Consider the following 17,583-nt stretch of genomic DNA (forward strand, 5'->3'; position numbering starts at 1 on the left):
TCATTGACCACTTGCATTTCCATCTACCCTATGTATTTTTCTTATTTTAACATGTTTCCCCTAGTATTTATTTATTTTTGTTGTATTATTTATTTATTTTTAATTCATATGTTTTACTCATCTGTCCAGACTGTAGATAAAAGGAGCATCAGACACAAGGTTTCACAATCACACAGTCACATTATGAAAGCTATAACATTATACAATCATCTTCAACAAACATGGCTACTGGAATACAGCTCTACAGTTTCAGCCACTTCTCTCTAGCCTAATACACCTTAAACTAAAAAGGAATATCTATATAATCTGTAAGAATAACTTCCAGGATAACCTCTCGACTCTGTTTAAATCTCTCAGCCATTAACACTTTATTTTGTCTCATTTCTCTCTTCCGCCTTTTGATTAAGAATTTTTTCTCAACCCTTGATTCTGAGTCCCAGCTCATTCTAGTATTTCTGTTCCACATTGCCAGGAAGGTCCACCCCCATGGGAGTCATGTCCCAAGTAGACAGGGGGATGGCAGTGAGTTTGCTTGTTGTGCTGACTGTAGAGAGTGAGGCTACATCTGAGCAACAAAACTAGTTCTCTTGGGGTAACTCTTAGGCCTTATTTTAAGTAGACTTAGCCTATCCTTTGTGGGGATAAATTTCATATGAACAAAACCCAAGATTGAGGGCTTGGCCTATTGCTTTGGTTGTCCCCATTGCTTGTGAGAATATAAGGAATTCTCCAAATGGGGAAGTTGAATTTTCCTCCTTTCTCACCACTCCCCCAAGGGGACTTTGCAAATACTTTATTGTTCACTGTTCAAATCACTCTGGACAAAAAAAAAATGTATTGCTTTTTGCTTGTATGTTACAGGAAATGAATAATTTTTTTTCATAATTTTTTATTAATTAAAAAATTATAAGAAATAAACGCAAATGTCCATAATATATGCTCATTCCATTCTACATATATAATCGGTAATTCACAATATCATCACATAGTTGCGTATTCATCATCATGATCATTTCTTAGAACATTTGCATCAATCCAGAAAAAGAAATAAAAAGACAACAGAAAAATAAAAACAAAAACAGAAAAAGAAAAAAAGAATCTTACATACCATACCCCTTACGCCCTCCCTTTCATTGATCACTAGCATTTCAAACTGAATTTATTTTAACATTTGTTCCCCCTATTATTTTTATCTACCTAGTCTGTTGACAAGGTAGCTAAAAGGAGCATTAGACAATAATTTTTTAAATAACTGATAATATGACAACCAGGTGTTCTTTCAGAAAAAAATAAAGTTGCACCCTTATTTAACTCCTAATACTAAATAAGTTTCAGATGAATTAAAATTTTTAATTACAAATGCAGAAAGAATGAAACCATAAAAATACTGGCAGAAAACATAGGAAAACATTTTTATAATCTCTGAGCAAAAAGGTTTTTCTAGAGCATAAAACCATAAGAAGAAAATACTGAAAGATTTTACTACACATGAACATTTGAAGTTTCTCATGGATATAATGCTATAAGCAAAGACAAAACAAATAGTAAACTGGGAAAAAAACATTTATAGCACATATATCAAAGCACTACCAGAGCAATTCATAAATTGATAAGGAAAAACCTAGTAACCTAAAGGAAAAATGGGGCTAAGGATATGAAGAGAAAGTTCAAAAGAAAGAAAAATACCAATGACTTTTGACATATGAAAAGATGTTCATAATTTTTAAAATACCAGCAAAATACCATTTCTTATCTTTCACATTAGTACCAATCATAAAGTTTGATAATAACCTACGCTGGGTAAGATACAGGAGAAGAGATCCCCTATATTTTTAATGGGATTATCAACTGGCAAATCTCTGAAACTTGTAATATCTCTCAAAATCAAAAATGGATAAATACATTGATTCAGGTATTTTACTTTAGGATATTAACCCAGAGAAATATTCTTATATGTGTGCAAAGATGTAAATACAAGAATAGTTACTGCAGTCAAGTTGGTAGAAGCAAAAACCTACAAATAATCTAAAATATCCATTAGTAGGAACCTGGTTTAATAAATTATGATACAACACACAAGAGAATACTATGAAGTCATTAAAAGAAAAGAGGTGGTTTCACGTGAATTTATGTGGAATTATTTCTAAGATATTAAGAGTATATACCAAAGTGAAGTGTCTAAATGTACAAATTTAAAAAATATTTTTGCATGAGGAAGAATAAAGGAATGTCAATATTGAAAAAAAAGTATTTACGAAGGTGAAAAGGTATATGTAACTCATCCCTCTTGTGTCTAAGGCGGTGGGGCACTAATGAGTGTACATGCACAGAACTTCTCTGGAAAGGTCTGCAAGAAACTGTTAATGGTGGCTACGCTGCAGAGTAGGACTTAACTTTTCACTGCAAGCTATTTTTCTAATTTATGAAATACCATTTAATATTATATTCAATTAAATTGACAAGGCAAATTAAATGATATGGCCTCAACAGAAATCTATCTTTAGATTTTCTTTTTCCTTCATTTTATCTGAAAGTGAGACTCAACTAAATTTTAAAATTATATTCATGAGAACTTAATACAATTCCCCACTTCTTAGAGAACACAGCAAAGCAGCTTGGTTTGATATTTTGAAGTGCATGACATTGCCAATATTTAGCCATTTCTGACAGGCAAAATCAGAAATTTCACCTAGTTCAATTTAAGTTATGTGTACAGACCCTGTGGTCTGAGGCTGCTTCACTAACATGTATTGGAAATTGCCTCTCTTCTCTGGACCTCTCACTATGTTCATATGTAAAATGGAGAGGTCAACAGAACCCATGTGAGGAATGCTGAAAATATTAAAAGGAGTAACACATTTAAAGAACTTAGCACAGTGCCTGACACACAGTGAAGTAAAAATAAATTCCAGTTACTATTACATCATCATCATAATCACCATCACTACTACCATTTCTGCATCTGCTATAACCTAAAATCTTTAGTTGGGGATTCACTCAAGCACAATTTGCTTTTATCTAAATAGATAATATTAATGAAGGGAAGATGATGTGGTAAAATCAAAACTATTTTTTAACCTAGAATTTGCTCTAACAGTACAAAAAGCACTATTATTTTAAATGCAGCCCTTAAGAGCCATATTAACAATGTTCCTGGAATTGGGGTAGATTTCCAAAGGGAAAAGAATATCTTTAATTATCTCCAATGCTCTAGCTTGGCTTGAAAAAAATAGGTACTTACATTTAAAAGAAGTCTGGCACAAACTAGAAAAATTCTACAAGTGAAACATTCCTTTCTTTTATAGCCAACAAGCCCACAACTTGAAAAAAAAGAAGAATGAGCATAGCAGAACTTACCTAAAGGATGATCAGCATAATCCGGTCTCTGAATATAACTTGGCACTGGCCTTGTCGGCATCTAAAAATACCAAAAAGGTTAGTTAAAATTCATTCAAATATGGAAGCAATTTTTACTAAAATTTGTTAAAAGAAGATAAAAGTGTGGGAAAAAAAACTAAATAAAAAAATCCATTCAAAATTAAAAAAAAAAAATACCATAAATGATATATAAATATCTTAACAGGTATCTACTTCATTCAGATTAAGTTTTGCTTTCCTGGTGCTAATGCTACCTCCTTTATTAGAGTGTGTAAGAAAAGGAGAGAGCAGCCAAGGCCAATAAGTATTTAAGACTATACATACAAGGAGCCTGCAATGTTCAAAACAAACTGGCAAATAACAACAAAATAATAACTTGAGCATCAACATGTTTCTAGTCATTATTTCTGGGAGGCAAAATTAAATAGACTTTCTTATGTTTTTGGTGTTTGTCCAAACTTTTCTAAATTAAAGATATTTAATTTATATTTCCTTTATAAAAGGAAAATATCACTGAAGAAAATTTTAAATATTTAAGGATGACACACAGATTTCAACTTAAGTGGGCCTCTATGTTAAGAATCTAGGGACCATCTGCCAAAAACACCGGAAGAAGTAGGAATGGCAGATAACCTATACCTAATTTAAGGTAGAAACATACCATGCTTAAAAAATAATTAGATTAAATTTTTTGAACTATAATCTGAATGCAATTAAAAGGGGAAATGTTAGACCGTATATATGGTAACAGAATAAAGATTTTTTTTTTAAATCCATGGAACTATACTGCACATAAGGTGAACTCTAAAGTTAAGCCATGGGCTATAGTTAATAGTATGATGATAAAAATGTGCTATCATCAATTGTAACAAATGTGCCCCACCATGATAGTAATAGGGAAGTATATGGGAATTTTGTATTTAGGCATGATTGCTCTGTAACCCCATAATTTATCTAATAAAGAAAAATATATACAAAAACAAAACGAATCAAATCAAACCAAAAAAAGAAACAGTAGTAATAACTGGAAAAGTAGTAATACACACTATCATCCTGCCAGTCAAGAAAATATCTATTCTGTCCTACTTCACTCTTCTTTTAAGAGTTCAAAAATTTAAACCTTTCATCTAAAATTTTTCTGCTTCTTCCATGATTGGGAATTATCCCTTACTAACTTCCAAATAATGCATCAAAGACCTAATGAAAGTTTCTTTGCAAATTTAATGCTGTTTATTTAATCATTATTAGAACAAGAATTAAAGGAATCATTTCTAGGAAACTGAAAATTCTAAAAAGTAGTTTAAAAGAATGCTAAATTCTTATTACCTTATTTACTCACCAGTGGATAATGTGGTCTGAGTTTACCAGTATATCGATAACCTGCCCATGGGTCAGTGTTAATATCACCTTCTACAGTCCAGGAAGATACTTCTCGCTTTGCCTTTTCATCTTCTGGGAGATAGATGATTGATTGATGGATGGATGGATGGATGGATAGATAGACAGAAGACAGACAGGTAAGACAGAGAGATGAATGCATATTTCTCCATTCAGTGATGAAGCAACTGAACAGCAGCATACTTTAATATCACTGGTTTAAAAACCAGGCCAGAGAGCCCAGGCACAAAAATGTGGCAATCATTTACTCTAACTTAAAATCACCAAAGCTACTGCTTTTACTACTATACTCACAACCCTTACGACTCCTTTTAGAAGATCTAAGCGTCATAAAAGAAAAGGTACACTCAAAACATATTCCATGTTGTTGTTGTTTTTTTACATTATCGAATAGGAATAGCTCAGAGAATCCTTCATAGCTCAAGTAAATGCTCAATGCATTCTCTCTACAATGTCAATTTATAGAAATCCCAATTTTTAAAATATCTGATCCTTGGGAGTGCAAGGGTAGTTCAGCGATAGAATTCTCACCTGCCATGTGGGAGACCCAGGTTCGATTCCCAGCCTGTGCCCTTCCCAAACAAACAAGCAAAAGAACAAACAAAAAAAATTCAACAAATGATGTTGCAATAAGGGGATACTCACATGGAAAAAGAATGAAATGTGACCCCTACCATACAGTAAACAAAAAAAAAATAATATCATACTATAAAATCTGACCCATGCAAAATATTCCCAACTGAGAGGAGATATTAGAAAGGGATTCTGTGCTCTTACTGAAATAATAGATTCTAAGTACCCCCAAAATAAAGACAAAAATAAAAATGTTATCCTTAGCTGATGAATGTCATTCAAATCAATATTTCAAATTGCTTTGAAAATGTTATGAACATCATTTTTCTCTTGTTGGAAAGGATAATAGAAGGAGGCAGGAGAAAGAGACAGTGAAGGGAACAATTTGTTGAAAGTTACTGAAAACTCAGTAAAAAAGTTGAGAAAAGAATCTCACACGCACATATACAAACCCTACCATGATAATATACCGTTATGTTAACAGAAATAGACTAAAGAATCTTTTTCAGACAGAACAGTGTTAGCACGATGAGTGTACACTTATCCACCAAGCTAAAAAAAAACAAAAAACTACAAACATAAAACTTGACACAACAGGAATTCAAATATCCAATATACATAAATCTTTTCCTGATAACTGTCATGCTACCATAAATTTTGAAAGTCAGACCTCAAACTAATTTTAGAAGGGTACAAGAAAAAATAATTCCCCCTTTAAACAATTATTTAAAGTGAGAAACGAGGCAGAGTAGATGGAATCATATTACGTTAAGCTGGAAACGATCTTAAAGACAATCTAATTTCCACATTTTACAGATAAGGAAACTGAGGAGATATCCAGTGTGCCTGGGCAGAGTAGTGTGGGAATGCTAATTCACAGTCCAGTATTCTCTCCACACTGCGTGCAGTCAACTTTGGATTGAATGGCTCTTGAAATACAATTGACAATACATAGATATACTGAATCCATTTCCACTGAATTAGAAGAGAATACATTTACAATACTACATATAAAGTGAAGAGGGAAAAAAGAGAGAAGTTTTACTATGCTACTGAATTTAAATATCTTTCTCCCCCCCCGAAGTTCAAAATAGCCACAGTGAGTGTTAATGTCAACAGGAAAACTGTTACTCATCACAGGTCAAAAAAGGACTGACTACTCATTGCCACAATAGTCAAACATTTATAGAAAATAGTACAAAATGCAGGTCAACTATTCAACAAGAAGACAAACCACCCGATTAAAACAAGGACAAAGGATTTGAATAAACCTTTCTCCAAAGATACATCAATAGCCATTAATAGGCACAAGATGCTCAACATCAAAAAAATAAATAAATAAATTAAAAATTTTAAAAAAATGCTCAACATCATTAGCCATTAAATGCAAATTCAAAACCACAGAGATACCACTACACACCCAACAGAATGGCTATTTTAAAAAACTGAAAATAACAAGTGTTAGCAAGGATACGGAGAACACCATTGTACATTACTGATGTGGAGGTAAAATGGTGCAACTGTTATGTAAAACAGTATGGCAGTTCTTCAGAAAGTTTGGTATAAAATTACTATATGATCTGGAAATCCTACTTCTAGATATATACCCAAAAGAACTGAAGATAGGGATTAGAACAGATATTTGTAAACCAATGTTTATAGCAACATTATTCATAATAGCCAAAAAGGTGGAAACAACCCAAGTATCCATCAACAGATAGTCAAAATGTATATATATATGCAATAGAATATTAGTTAACTATAAAAAAGGAATTAAGTTTTGATACAAGCTGCAGCATGGATGAACCCTGAAGACATGTTGAGTTTTATTAGCCAGACATAAAAGGACAGATATTGTATTTCATTGATATGAAACAATTAGAATATGCAAATTCAGAGAGAAAGTAGATTACAGATGACCAGGAGCCGGCAGGGGAGAGTGGGGAGTATTATTTAATGTGTGCAGAGATTCTATTTGGAGTGATGGAAAAATTTTGTAATGGATAGTGGTGATGGTAGCATAGCATTGTAAATATACTTAATAACACTGAATTATATGCTTGAAAATCATTAAAATGGGAAGTAAGTTGTACATATGTCATCACAATAAAAAAAAATGCAGTCAACTGAATTCTAGTTCAGCTGTGAACTGCATCAAGTAATTCTGTCTGAAACATGAACCTCAATAGTAATGTTCACCTGAAACCTAGGACAGAACAGCAATTACCATGCAGGCTTTTTGCTGTAACACACTCCTGGAGAGGGAGCAGGGAAGGGAGCCATGCAAAGTCTTTCAAAGCTTCTTGCTAATATATAATCCTTGCCTTCCACAATCTTTTCTCAAAAGAGAATTGCGAGCAGCCCCTTGAACAAATAATATAACCCAAAAGCTATCTAGAGAAGTACAACTGAAATATGGCAAGCTCTTTTCTCATGTCTAGCTATAATTTACTAATGGAAATTTGCATTGGAAAAGTAATCTAGTTTATATTTTAAGGACAAATTTGAACCTAACCCCTAAATGCTAGATACATAATCAGTACCTAAAAAATCTGAATTAAACTGGGGGTTGGTAACAAAATTGCATACTAACTAGTTTTGTGAAGCCTCCCGTAACGCTGTGTCTTTCAAACCTCACAATACAATAGAGCCAACTAGGCTTCAGGTACTGTCAGGAGGAATGCCATGTGCAAAGCCTGGCCCAAACGCATCATACTGACTTCAAAGTGTTCTTCTAAAGGTTCTCCTCCAGTTAGCTAACACAAAATAACTGCACAGATCTAACCTTTGCCTGGAACCAAATTTTTCTAGTCAAAATTCTGACTTAATTCTTCCAGAGATGATTATTAAATAGTTTGTTAATCAGTTACTATAATACAAACACAGACCAAGCACAGGCCAAGCACTTGACATGGAATTGCTTATTTAATGTGCACCAAAAATCTATGACTTCAGTATTTTGGAAGTGAGGCTTAGAGTAATTCATGGTCACAAAGTTCAGGGGAACCAGCTCTGAAACATAACAAACTCTTATGTTATGAAACATAACATAACTCTGCAATCCTAAAAGCTACACGTACAAACTACCTACCACACACTAGTTTGGAGAGATAGAGGAGTACAAGAAAAAGAATTGTTTAGAGTTATTTTTCAGGTTAAGATTTATATCATGTCTCTGACTATTCAGAATATATGTCAGTCCCCCTTGGGGGAATGGCAAGAAAGGGGGAAAATTCAATTTTCCCATTTGGAGAATTCTTAATATTCTAGCAAGCAGTGAGGACAACCAAATCAACAGGCCGAGCCCTCAATCTTGCGGTTTGTTCATATGAAACTTATTCCCGCAAAGGACAGGCTAAGCCTACTTAAAATTAGGCCTAAGAGTCACCCCCAAAGAACCTCTTCTTTTTTTTTTTAAATACAGTTTTATTGAGATACACTCACACACCATACAGACCATCTGAAGTATATAATCACTGGCTCACAGATTCATCACGTAGTTGTGCATACATCCCCACAATCAATTTTGGAACATTTTCATTACTCTAGGAAGGAAATAGAAATAAAAAATAAAACCCAAATCCTCCCATACCACTTATCCCTCCCCCCACCCACCCACCCACTGACCAACAGTATTGGTGTGGTACATTTGTTAACTGTTAATGAAAGAATATTAAAATATTACTGTTGAGAACCACCAGAACCAAAAGAGCGCACAGAGCCAGAGACCTCTGGGGCATAAGGAAAACACTCCGGGGAAGCCTTATGAAAGGAGGAGAGAAAGCTAGCAGATGTTGCCACGTGCCTTTCCAGCATTCTGAGAATGGTGATATTCACACATCCCTCCCAGCGTGGTGAGAATGAAAGAGATGGCATACAGGAGGCTCTGTCACAGGAAGGTGTCAGCAGTAGTCTATAGAGAGAAAGAATCAAAGAAATGGCTATGTGGAAGCCACAAGGAGCAAGATTTTTCACCTGCTATAAGGCAGAACTTCCAGCAAACCATGCTGTCGAAGATGGAGTATACTGTCTGCTGTTAAAGAAAACTACCACTTGAAGTATTAGGCTTTGGGTGGCAGATCATTGGGCATATCTGAAAGCAGGTCATATTATCAGAGTAGTAACTGCATTAGATAATCTGTAATATCTGTACCACTTACTAAGATTGTATTGTTGTATCAGTTTGTAATATATGTATTAATCATTCAGGGAACAACTATTCACAGAAGTCATGTACTATTTAGGATACCACTGGATGAAAAGCTTAGCAGAAATACATTCAGGAAGATGACCCTAAAATTCTATTTTGAATTATCAATGAAAGATGAAAAAACATGTGACAGAGCTTGTATTTTATAACATATTACTAAAAGAATAATTCCATTTTAATTAGGACACTCAAATGATCAGAACAGTCCCCTCTCCTACAGTGCTGGGTTAGCAAGAATTCAGTACTTACGTGGAGGGCCACATTTTAGACTTTAAAATCTTACAAGATGGTATGTGTTCCAAAGCTGATGACATGACGATCTAAATATTTTACATCATCTGTTTTCATAAATGATACTTCACTGCTCTGATCTATTCAATTGCGGTGGTTTATTCTCAATAATAACTTTAACTTTGACCAACAAATGCTTTCTTTAGGGAAAACATTTTAAAATATTCCTAAATGATTACTCATCTAAAGAACAATGACATTTCCCTTTTTTTTAATTTTAAAAGTCATTTTTCTGTAGTTCTAAGTTTTAGTCTCTATGACAAAAATTTAAAGGATAAAGGGAAGAGTCAAATTATTGAGAGAACTTATAGCATAATACACTCATTTAAAATTACATATAATACAAAGCAAGAATTCTACAATTCCATGTATTATTATCCACAAAGGTGTGCTAAAGAGGATAACTAATGGTGACTGATCCATGTTTATGTTCCAAACAATTAAACAACCATTTTTTAGAATAAGGGATATATGCCACCCAAGCAATTTTTTCTGCTTGTTAAAAATAAAAGTCTATTCACTTAATTTTCAAAGACAGCTATAAAGTGACTAATCATATTATAGTTTCAAGATACAATTTGAACCATACTCTCTTAGGTGAGAGTATTTAAGAAAAGTACTTTAAAATACCTACAAACTGTTTAAATACTATTTCTAGAACACAGTAATGTACTTTTATAGGGTTGATAAGACAAACATATGGATATTATGAAGCAAATGAGGAATCAGAGTAGGGTATACAATATAATTCTGAAAAAAATAGTAAACTTTCAGGATCTGTTCTTTGGGTAAATTAATTTAATCAAGAGTTCATTCATTTGCAAAGTCCCTGTCATGGTCAGGTTCATGTGTCAACTTGGCCAAGTGGTGGTACCTGTTTGTCTGGTTGGGCACATGCTGGCCTGTCTGTTGTGATGAAGACATTTCATAGAATTAAATCATGATCCCATCAGCTGCATCCACAGCTGATTCCATTTGTTATCAACCAAGCGGAGTGTCTTCTACAATGAATGATGCTCACTCTAATCACTGGAAGACTTTTAAGGAGGATTCAGAGGAGACAGACTCTCTCTTTCTGCTTCAGCTGGCAAGACTCTCCTGTGGAGTTCATCCAGACCCTCCATCGGAATCGTTGGCTTCACAGCCTGCCCTACGGATTTTGGACTTTGCATTCCCGTGGTCATGTGAGACACTTTTATAAATTTTATATTTGCAAGTGTTCCCTATTGATTCTTATTTCTCTAAAGAACCCTAACCAATATAGTCCCCTTTGGGGAATGGTGAGAAAGGGGGAAAATTCAACTTCTCCAAGTGGAGAATTCTTGATATTCTCACAAGCAGTGGGGACAACGAAAGCAATAGGCTGAGCCCCCAATCTTGGGGTTCGTTCATATGAAACAACCCTACAAAGGATAGGTAAAGCCTACTTAAAATTAGGTCTAAGAGACACCCCCAAGAGAACTTCTTTGTTGCTCAGATGTGGCCTCTCTCTCTAGCCAACACAACAAGCAAACTCACAGCCCTCTCCCTGTCTACGTGGGACATGACTCCCAGGGGTGTGGACCTTCCTGGCAACATGGACCAGAAATCCTAGTTTGAGCTGAGACTCAGCATCAAGGGATTGAGAAAACCTTCTTTACCAAAAGAGGGAAGAGTGAAATGAGACAAAAGAAAGTGTTAATGGCTGAGAGATTTCACACAGAGTCAAGAGGTTATCCTGGAGGTTATTCTTATTCATTAAATAAATATCACCTTTTTAGTTAAGGTGTAACAGAGAAGCTGGAGGGTACTGCCTGACAATGTATAGCTGTGTTCCTGTAGCCATGTTTCTTGAAGATGACTGCAAAATGACATAGCTTTCACAATGTGACTGTGTGATTGTGAAAACCTTGTGTCTCATGCTTCTTTTATCTACCTTATGGACAGATGAGTAAAACATATAGATTAAAAATAAATAAATAATAGGGGTAATAAATGTTAAAATAAATTGAGTAGATTTAAATACTAGTGATTAATGAAAGGGACAGTTAAGGGGTATAGAAAAAAATAGGGGGAAAAAGTTTAAAATATACTGGGTAGATGGAAATAATAGTGGCCAATGAGAGGGAGGGGTAAGGGGTATGGTATGTATGCGTCTTTTCTTTTTATTTCTTTTTCTGGAGTGAAGCAAATGTTCTAAGAAATGATCATGGTGATGAATATACAACTATATGATGATACTGTGAGTCATTGATTATATACCAAGAATGGAATGTTCATATGTTAAGAATGTTCGTGTTTGTATATTGCTATGTTTTGTCAATAAAAATTTTAAAAATTAAAAATTAAAAAAAAAACATTTGTCAATAAAAAAATTTTTAAAGACAAAAAGATATTTATCACCTTTTACTTTAGGAAAACAGGAGACAAAAAACTAAATATGTCATTCATAGATATAAGTATAAAATGCATATAACCTTGAGATGTGAAGTTCTATAACTTTTACAGATCATACTAAAAGCAAATACTACTTAAGTATGCTCTGGTAGTAGATGAGGTATAGGAAATATACACTTAGGCATCAGCATTATGTGCTCTTAACCAAGGGTTTTATAATCTGACTGGTCTTCTTTACCATGATACCTAAAAAATAAACTCTGCCCCTGAGTCAGCTATTTAATTCAATTTGAAAATTCCCTAAAGCCTGTGCAAAAAAAAAGATTAAACTTCTGCAATCAAGAAAACTCCAGGTCCAGACACTTTCATTAATGAATTCTACAAAATATTTACAGAAGAAACAATACCAATTTGATATAACTTCTTCCAGAAAAGGAAAAGAAGAAAAAGCATTTCCCATCTGATTTTATGAAATCAGGATTAGTCTGATAAAAAAAAAAAGATGAAAATATTAAAAGCAAATTACAGACCAATATTCCAGATAAACATAGACACAAATCAGAGCTCTTAAGCCAGGGATCCTGAATACATCATATTTACTTTTTAAAAAAACTGAGTGTATCATCCTTCAGGACATGAACTGTTTGCTATATGCCATCTTACTATTGTTTCTTGTGATAAAGTGCTATCTTTCAATATTCCCTGGTTCCTTCCAATCCCAACATTCTTTTCTCCTAGTCCATCTCCTGATACTTTCTCAGCTCTGAAGATCACCCTTCCCCACGCCATGCCCTCTAGTTCTGTACCCACAAGAGTCTACTTGGGATCAATTTCTTAGACTGTGAAAGAGACAGGACTGAGTCAATTGAAGGCTACCTCCATCCAACACAGCCCAAAGAGATCAAACATTAAGCTCACCCACTGAAGAAAATCACCCCAAAGATACAAAAGGGCACCATCTAAAAGATAGCACCATACCAAAAATTAAAGGAATAAGTGCAATTCAAACAGCCTATAAAAAGTCCAATGCTAGAATAATTATATTCTTTCTATTTAGGGAACACATGCTATTTAGTTCCCTTATAGCGAAGTAATAACAAAATGGCTCTACCCTTAGAAAATCCAGTATTGAAGAAAAGAATACTTCAATTAGCAAACATTTGGAGCAGAGACCCACTCTAAGTTCTTTTATTAACCTATTATTTAACCTCAAATAAGCTTTCACTTCCCTATGCTTTAGCTTACTGGGTGTAAGTGTTACTGGCTCAAAGTGCTCTGGTAAATACCTATTACATTAGAGATACAATATTTAATATCCTGGCAAAATTAATTAAATGGAATTATTTAAAACTATCTCTGTACTATGATTTGAGGTAACAAATCTTGTTTGTTTTGATAAGCTCCTTCATTTATTCACAGTTTTCTCTCATCTCTAACCACACTTCCTCCCACAACAGACTAACAGATCCAATACTGTACACTTCGCTTTCTACAATCAGAGAAGATAAATCTTTTTAAGTTTTATTTCCTTTTCCCTCAAATGGTAATTTAGCTGACCTCAATGAGATTTTAAAGTATTATATAACAATCTACCAAACTTCATTTGATAGCTAACTCCTAAAAGATATACACGCAGATGAATATAAAATACCAAGATCAGTAAGTTGAAACAGAAACCTAATTTCAAGAACCATGTGCTATCTGCCAAGCATTTGTCCATCAGATGGCAATGGTTTAAGAGCAGAAAGCCCTTGTCAATTTTCAGGTAATTGTGATGGGTTGTCTTAAGCTAGCCAAGCTAAGACATGGATGTATACGATCTATGACCAGAGCAGGAAAGACATTTGAATCAGAGATACATCAGTGTGGCTAAGAGCAATAGCTAAAAGCAGCCAATAGTTTCATTTTATTGTGCCTCACTGAGCAACTTCAAAAAAGAAAATTAAATATTAGTCTGTGATAATATTAAATCCCCAAGAAACAAAGTAACACAATTTTGAGTAGGGAAAAAAACATCTAAATTGAACGTAACCAAAAACAAAAGGGATCTGGCTAAAAGGAGTCAAATGTGCCCAGACCTAGAATATGCAAATTCTTTGAAAGAAGGGTACCAAAAGATTCCGGCACTATAAAGTACTATTCAAGCAAGATCCACCTATCTTCATAATATTCTCTTATTTTCATATTAAACACACAATATAGATTAACAAAAGACACTCTGTAGCCACATTTTGTTGGCCTTTAAAAAAGGGAATTTAATAAGCCGCTAGTTTACAATTCTAAGGCTGAGAAAATATTCCAAAATAATTTTAAAACATCATAACTCTAGCTTTCAGGATGACACTTTCAGAATATTCAAAGATACGCTTTCATAACTACAAGAATTCTTCTCTTCAGCACAAAAGTTACTTACAAGCCAAATGATACAGAGATTGTGATTTTACTTACTTGCTTTCTTATGTAGTAACTTGTGAGTAGCCCAACTTCCTTTAAAACATTCCTAAAGGAGCAAAAATAAAAATTAGTGTCAAGCCTTCCTTAATTAGAAACATTTTAAGGCACACCGTATATAAGAAACAGTTAACATAAACTATTTGCAAAAATCAAAATCTGTGACTTTACTATATTAAATATTTGGAAAAGGTTAAGAAATGATACTGTTATAGTTTGCTAGCTGCCAGAATACAATAATACACCAGAAACAGAATGGCCTTTAAAAAAGGGAATTTAATAAGCCGCTAGTTTACAATTCTAAGGCTGAGAAAATATTCCAATTAAAACAAGTCTACAGCAATGTTCAATCAAAGTCATCCATCCAGGGAAAGATACCTTGGATTAAGAAGGCCTATGAAGTTCAGGGTTTCTTTCTCATGTGGAAGGGCACATGACATACGCAGTCAGAGTTTCTCTCTCATCTGAAAAGGCACATAGTAAACATGATCAGGGTTCCTCTCTCATCTAAAAGGGCACATGGCGAGCATGGTGTCATCTGCTAGCTTCTTCTCCTGGCTTTCTGTCACATGAAGCTCCCCGGGAGGCATTTTCCTTCTTCATCTCCAAAGGTCACTGGCTGGTGGACTCTGCCTCTCATGGCTATGTTGTTCTGCTCTGCTCTCTCCAAATCTCTTATTCTCCAAAATGTTTCCTCTTTTATAGGACTTCAGAAACTTATCAAGACCCATCCAAATTGGTGGAGACATGTCATCACCTCATGCAGCTTGACGGCCACACTTGATTAAATCACATCTCCAGGGAGATGATCTGATTATAGTTTCAAACATCCTGTATTGAATAGGGATTATTCTGCCTTTACAAAATGGGATTTTGATTAAAACATGGCTTTTCAAGGTGACATACATCCTTTCAAACGAGCGCATTCCACCCTCTGGACCCTAAAAAGGTCCCCATATACAAAATACATTCATTTCATAACAATATCACAAATCCTCAAACCATTTCAGTAGCAATATATATGAAATACAAAGTTAGAAATGTACAAGCTTCTATCAAAGTTAGTTAGAGGCATGCATGGTCTGTTCTAAGGAAAATTACCCTCTGGCTTTGAACCTTTGAAAACTCATAAGTTATTTGCTGCCAACATACAAAGGAGGAACATTCATAGGATACATGTACACTTTCCTATAGGGAGGAAGGGGCACAGGGGTCACTGGACCCCTACAGTTTCGAAAACCCACAGGGCAAAGTCCATTAGATTTCAAAGTCTGAGAGTCACTTATCTTCAGGGCTTCTGAAAACGGCAGTCCCACTCTTTCCAAGGGCCTACACAGAGGCCTGCCACTCTCCGAATGCAACCTTGGGGAATATTGGGAAGACCACTGTTTTCTCGGCTCCATCCTCTCCAAGCATTGGAGCCACATATGGACTCTCTGCCATCTCCGGGGCACACGCTCAACCCCACCATGTGGTGGCAGCCAGGTTCTCCCCAAACCCTAAGGAATGCGCTTCACCCTCTCCAAGACCTGAGGCAGCATGACTCTTCCATTGCAATGAGGTGGAAGGTCCGTCTTCTGCCCTTGGGCCAAATTCACCCTCTCCATGGGCTTGGGTGGGTCTGCTCTCCTGTCCCAAGGCTTCTTGACTTCAGACCTCAACCTCCATGGTTTCGCCTCTGAAGTTATTTTTTCATCAACAAGTCCCTTCTCTGAAACCCTCAGTCCAGACTGGCAGCAGCTCTGTTTATACAGGTCCCACAGACCTCTCCTTGGCTTTCTATGCAGTAGCCTTGGATCATGCCCATCAGACATAAGGAGTATCCACAAATACTTTCTGGATAACTCCATGTGCAATTTTGGCTTTCTCTGAAATTGCTTACTGGTTCCACATTTGGCCAAATCCTCACATGAGGCACCATTCTTTGGGGTCTCCCTTCCTGGAAGCCCTGAATTTTCCAGGACATCAATTTCTGGTTTCTTTGTACTCGAGAGTTCAGTTTTCAGGTTATCTCTCTCCTGTCGCATTTCACTATAAACTGTGAGGAGAAACCAGACTGCACTTTCCACATGTAATCTGGAGATCTCTTCTGCTAAATTCGAATATTACCCAAGTACTTACAGTCTATTCTGGAGACAGCTAATGTGTTTCCAGATATATGCCGGACAGTTGACTATTGTTAAGTGAAAGAAAAAAAATGTGTGTTTCAATGTTTTTTATTTAGAAATTAGGTATAGTTTAAGGTGATATGTACAGCTGCCAAGTTGACAAGAGGTGGACTGCCATGGTCAGGTTCATGTGTCAACTTGGAAAAGTGGTGGTACCTGCTTGTCTGATTGGGCAAGTGCTGGCCTGTCTGTTGCAATGAGGACATTTCACAGAATTAAATGATGATCACATCAGCTGCATCCACAGCTGATTCCATTTATAATCAAGTAAGGGGAATGTCTTCTGCAACGAGTGATGCTCAATCTAATCACTGGAAGCCTTTTAAGGAGGATTCAGAAGAGATAGGTTCTCTTCCTCCTTCAGTCGGCGAGTCTCTCCTGTGGAGTTTGTCCAGACCCTCCATTGGAATTGTTGGCTTCACACCCTGCCCTGCCGATTTTGGACTCTGCATTCCCACAGTCACATAAGACACTTTTATAAATTTTATATTTGAGAGCATTTCCCATTGATATTGCTTCTCTAGAGAACCCTAAGTAACACAGATACCTACTCAAAAATTGGCTTTTAAAAGAAACCTAAACTTTAAGCTATTTCAAGTAATTAAGATGCATTAGTCTATATTTTAAATAGTAGTTACATTTTAATTTTATGTCACTAAATTTATTGAGGTATTTGATGTAGCCAATTATCAATCATACTACAGAAAAATAACAAAGAAAATTTTGCAGATTCTTTCC

General features: G+C 35.2%; 1 protein-coding gene across 4 annotated transcripts in view; it reads right to left on the bottom strand.

The window, feature by feature from the left end:
• The window catches only part of LOC143668139 (methionine aminopeptidase 1), a 136,316-nt gene that overhangs the window by 33,109 nt on the left and 85,624 nt on the right, over nt 1–17,583 (bottom strand). For 2 of the 4 annotated variants that reach the window (XM_077142753.1, XM_077142755.1), the window contains exons 2-4: nt 14,675–14,726; nt 4,718–4,830; nt 3,358–3,418 (exon numbers count right to left, since the gene is read on the bottom strand). In XM_077142753.1, coding sequence (XP_076998868.1) covers nt 3,358–3,418; nt 4,718–4,830; nt 14,675–14,726 — 226 coding nt within the window. Of the gene's footprint in view, nt 1–3,357; nt 3,419–4,717; nt 4,882–14,674; nt 14,727–17,583 lie in introns of all 4 variants that reach the window. The other 2 variants (XM_077142752.1, XM_077142754.1) reach the window with 2 other exon arrangements.

The sequence above is a fragment of the Tamandua tetradactyla genome, chromosome 24 (assembly GCF_023851605.1).
Source record: "Tamandua tetradactyla isolate mTamTet1 chromosome 24, mTamTet1.pri, whole genome shotgun sequence".
Taxonomy (NCBI): Eukaryota; Metazoa; Chordata; class Mammalia; order Pilosa; family Myrmecophagidae; genus Tamandua; species Tamandua tetradactyla.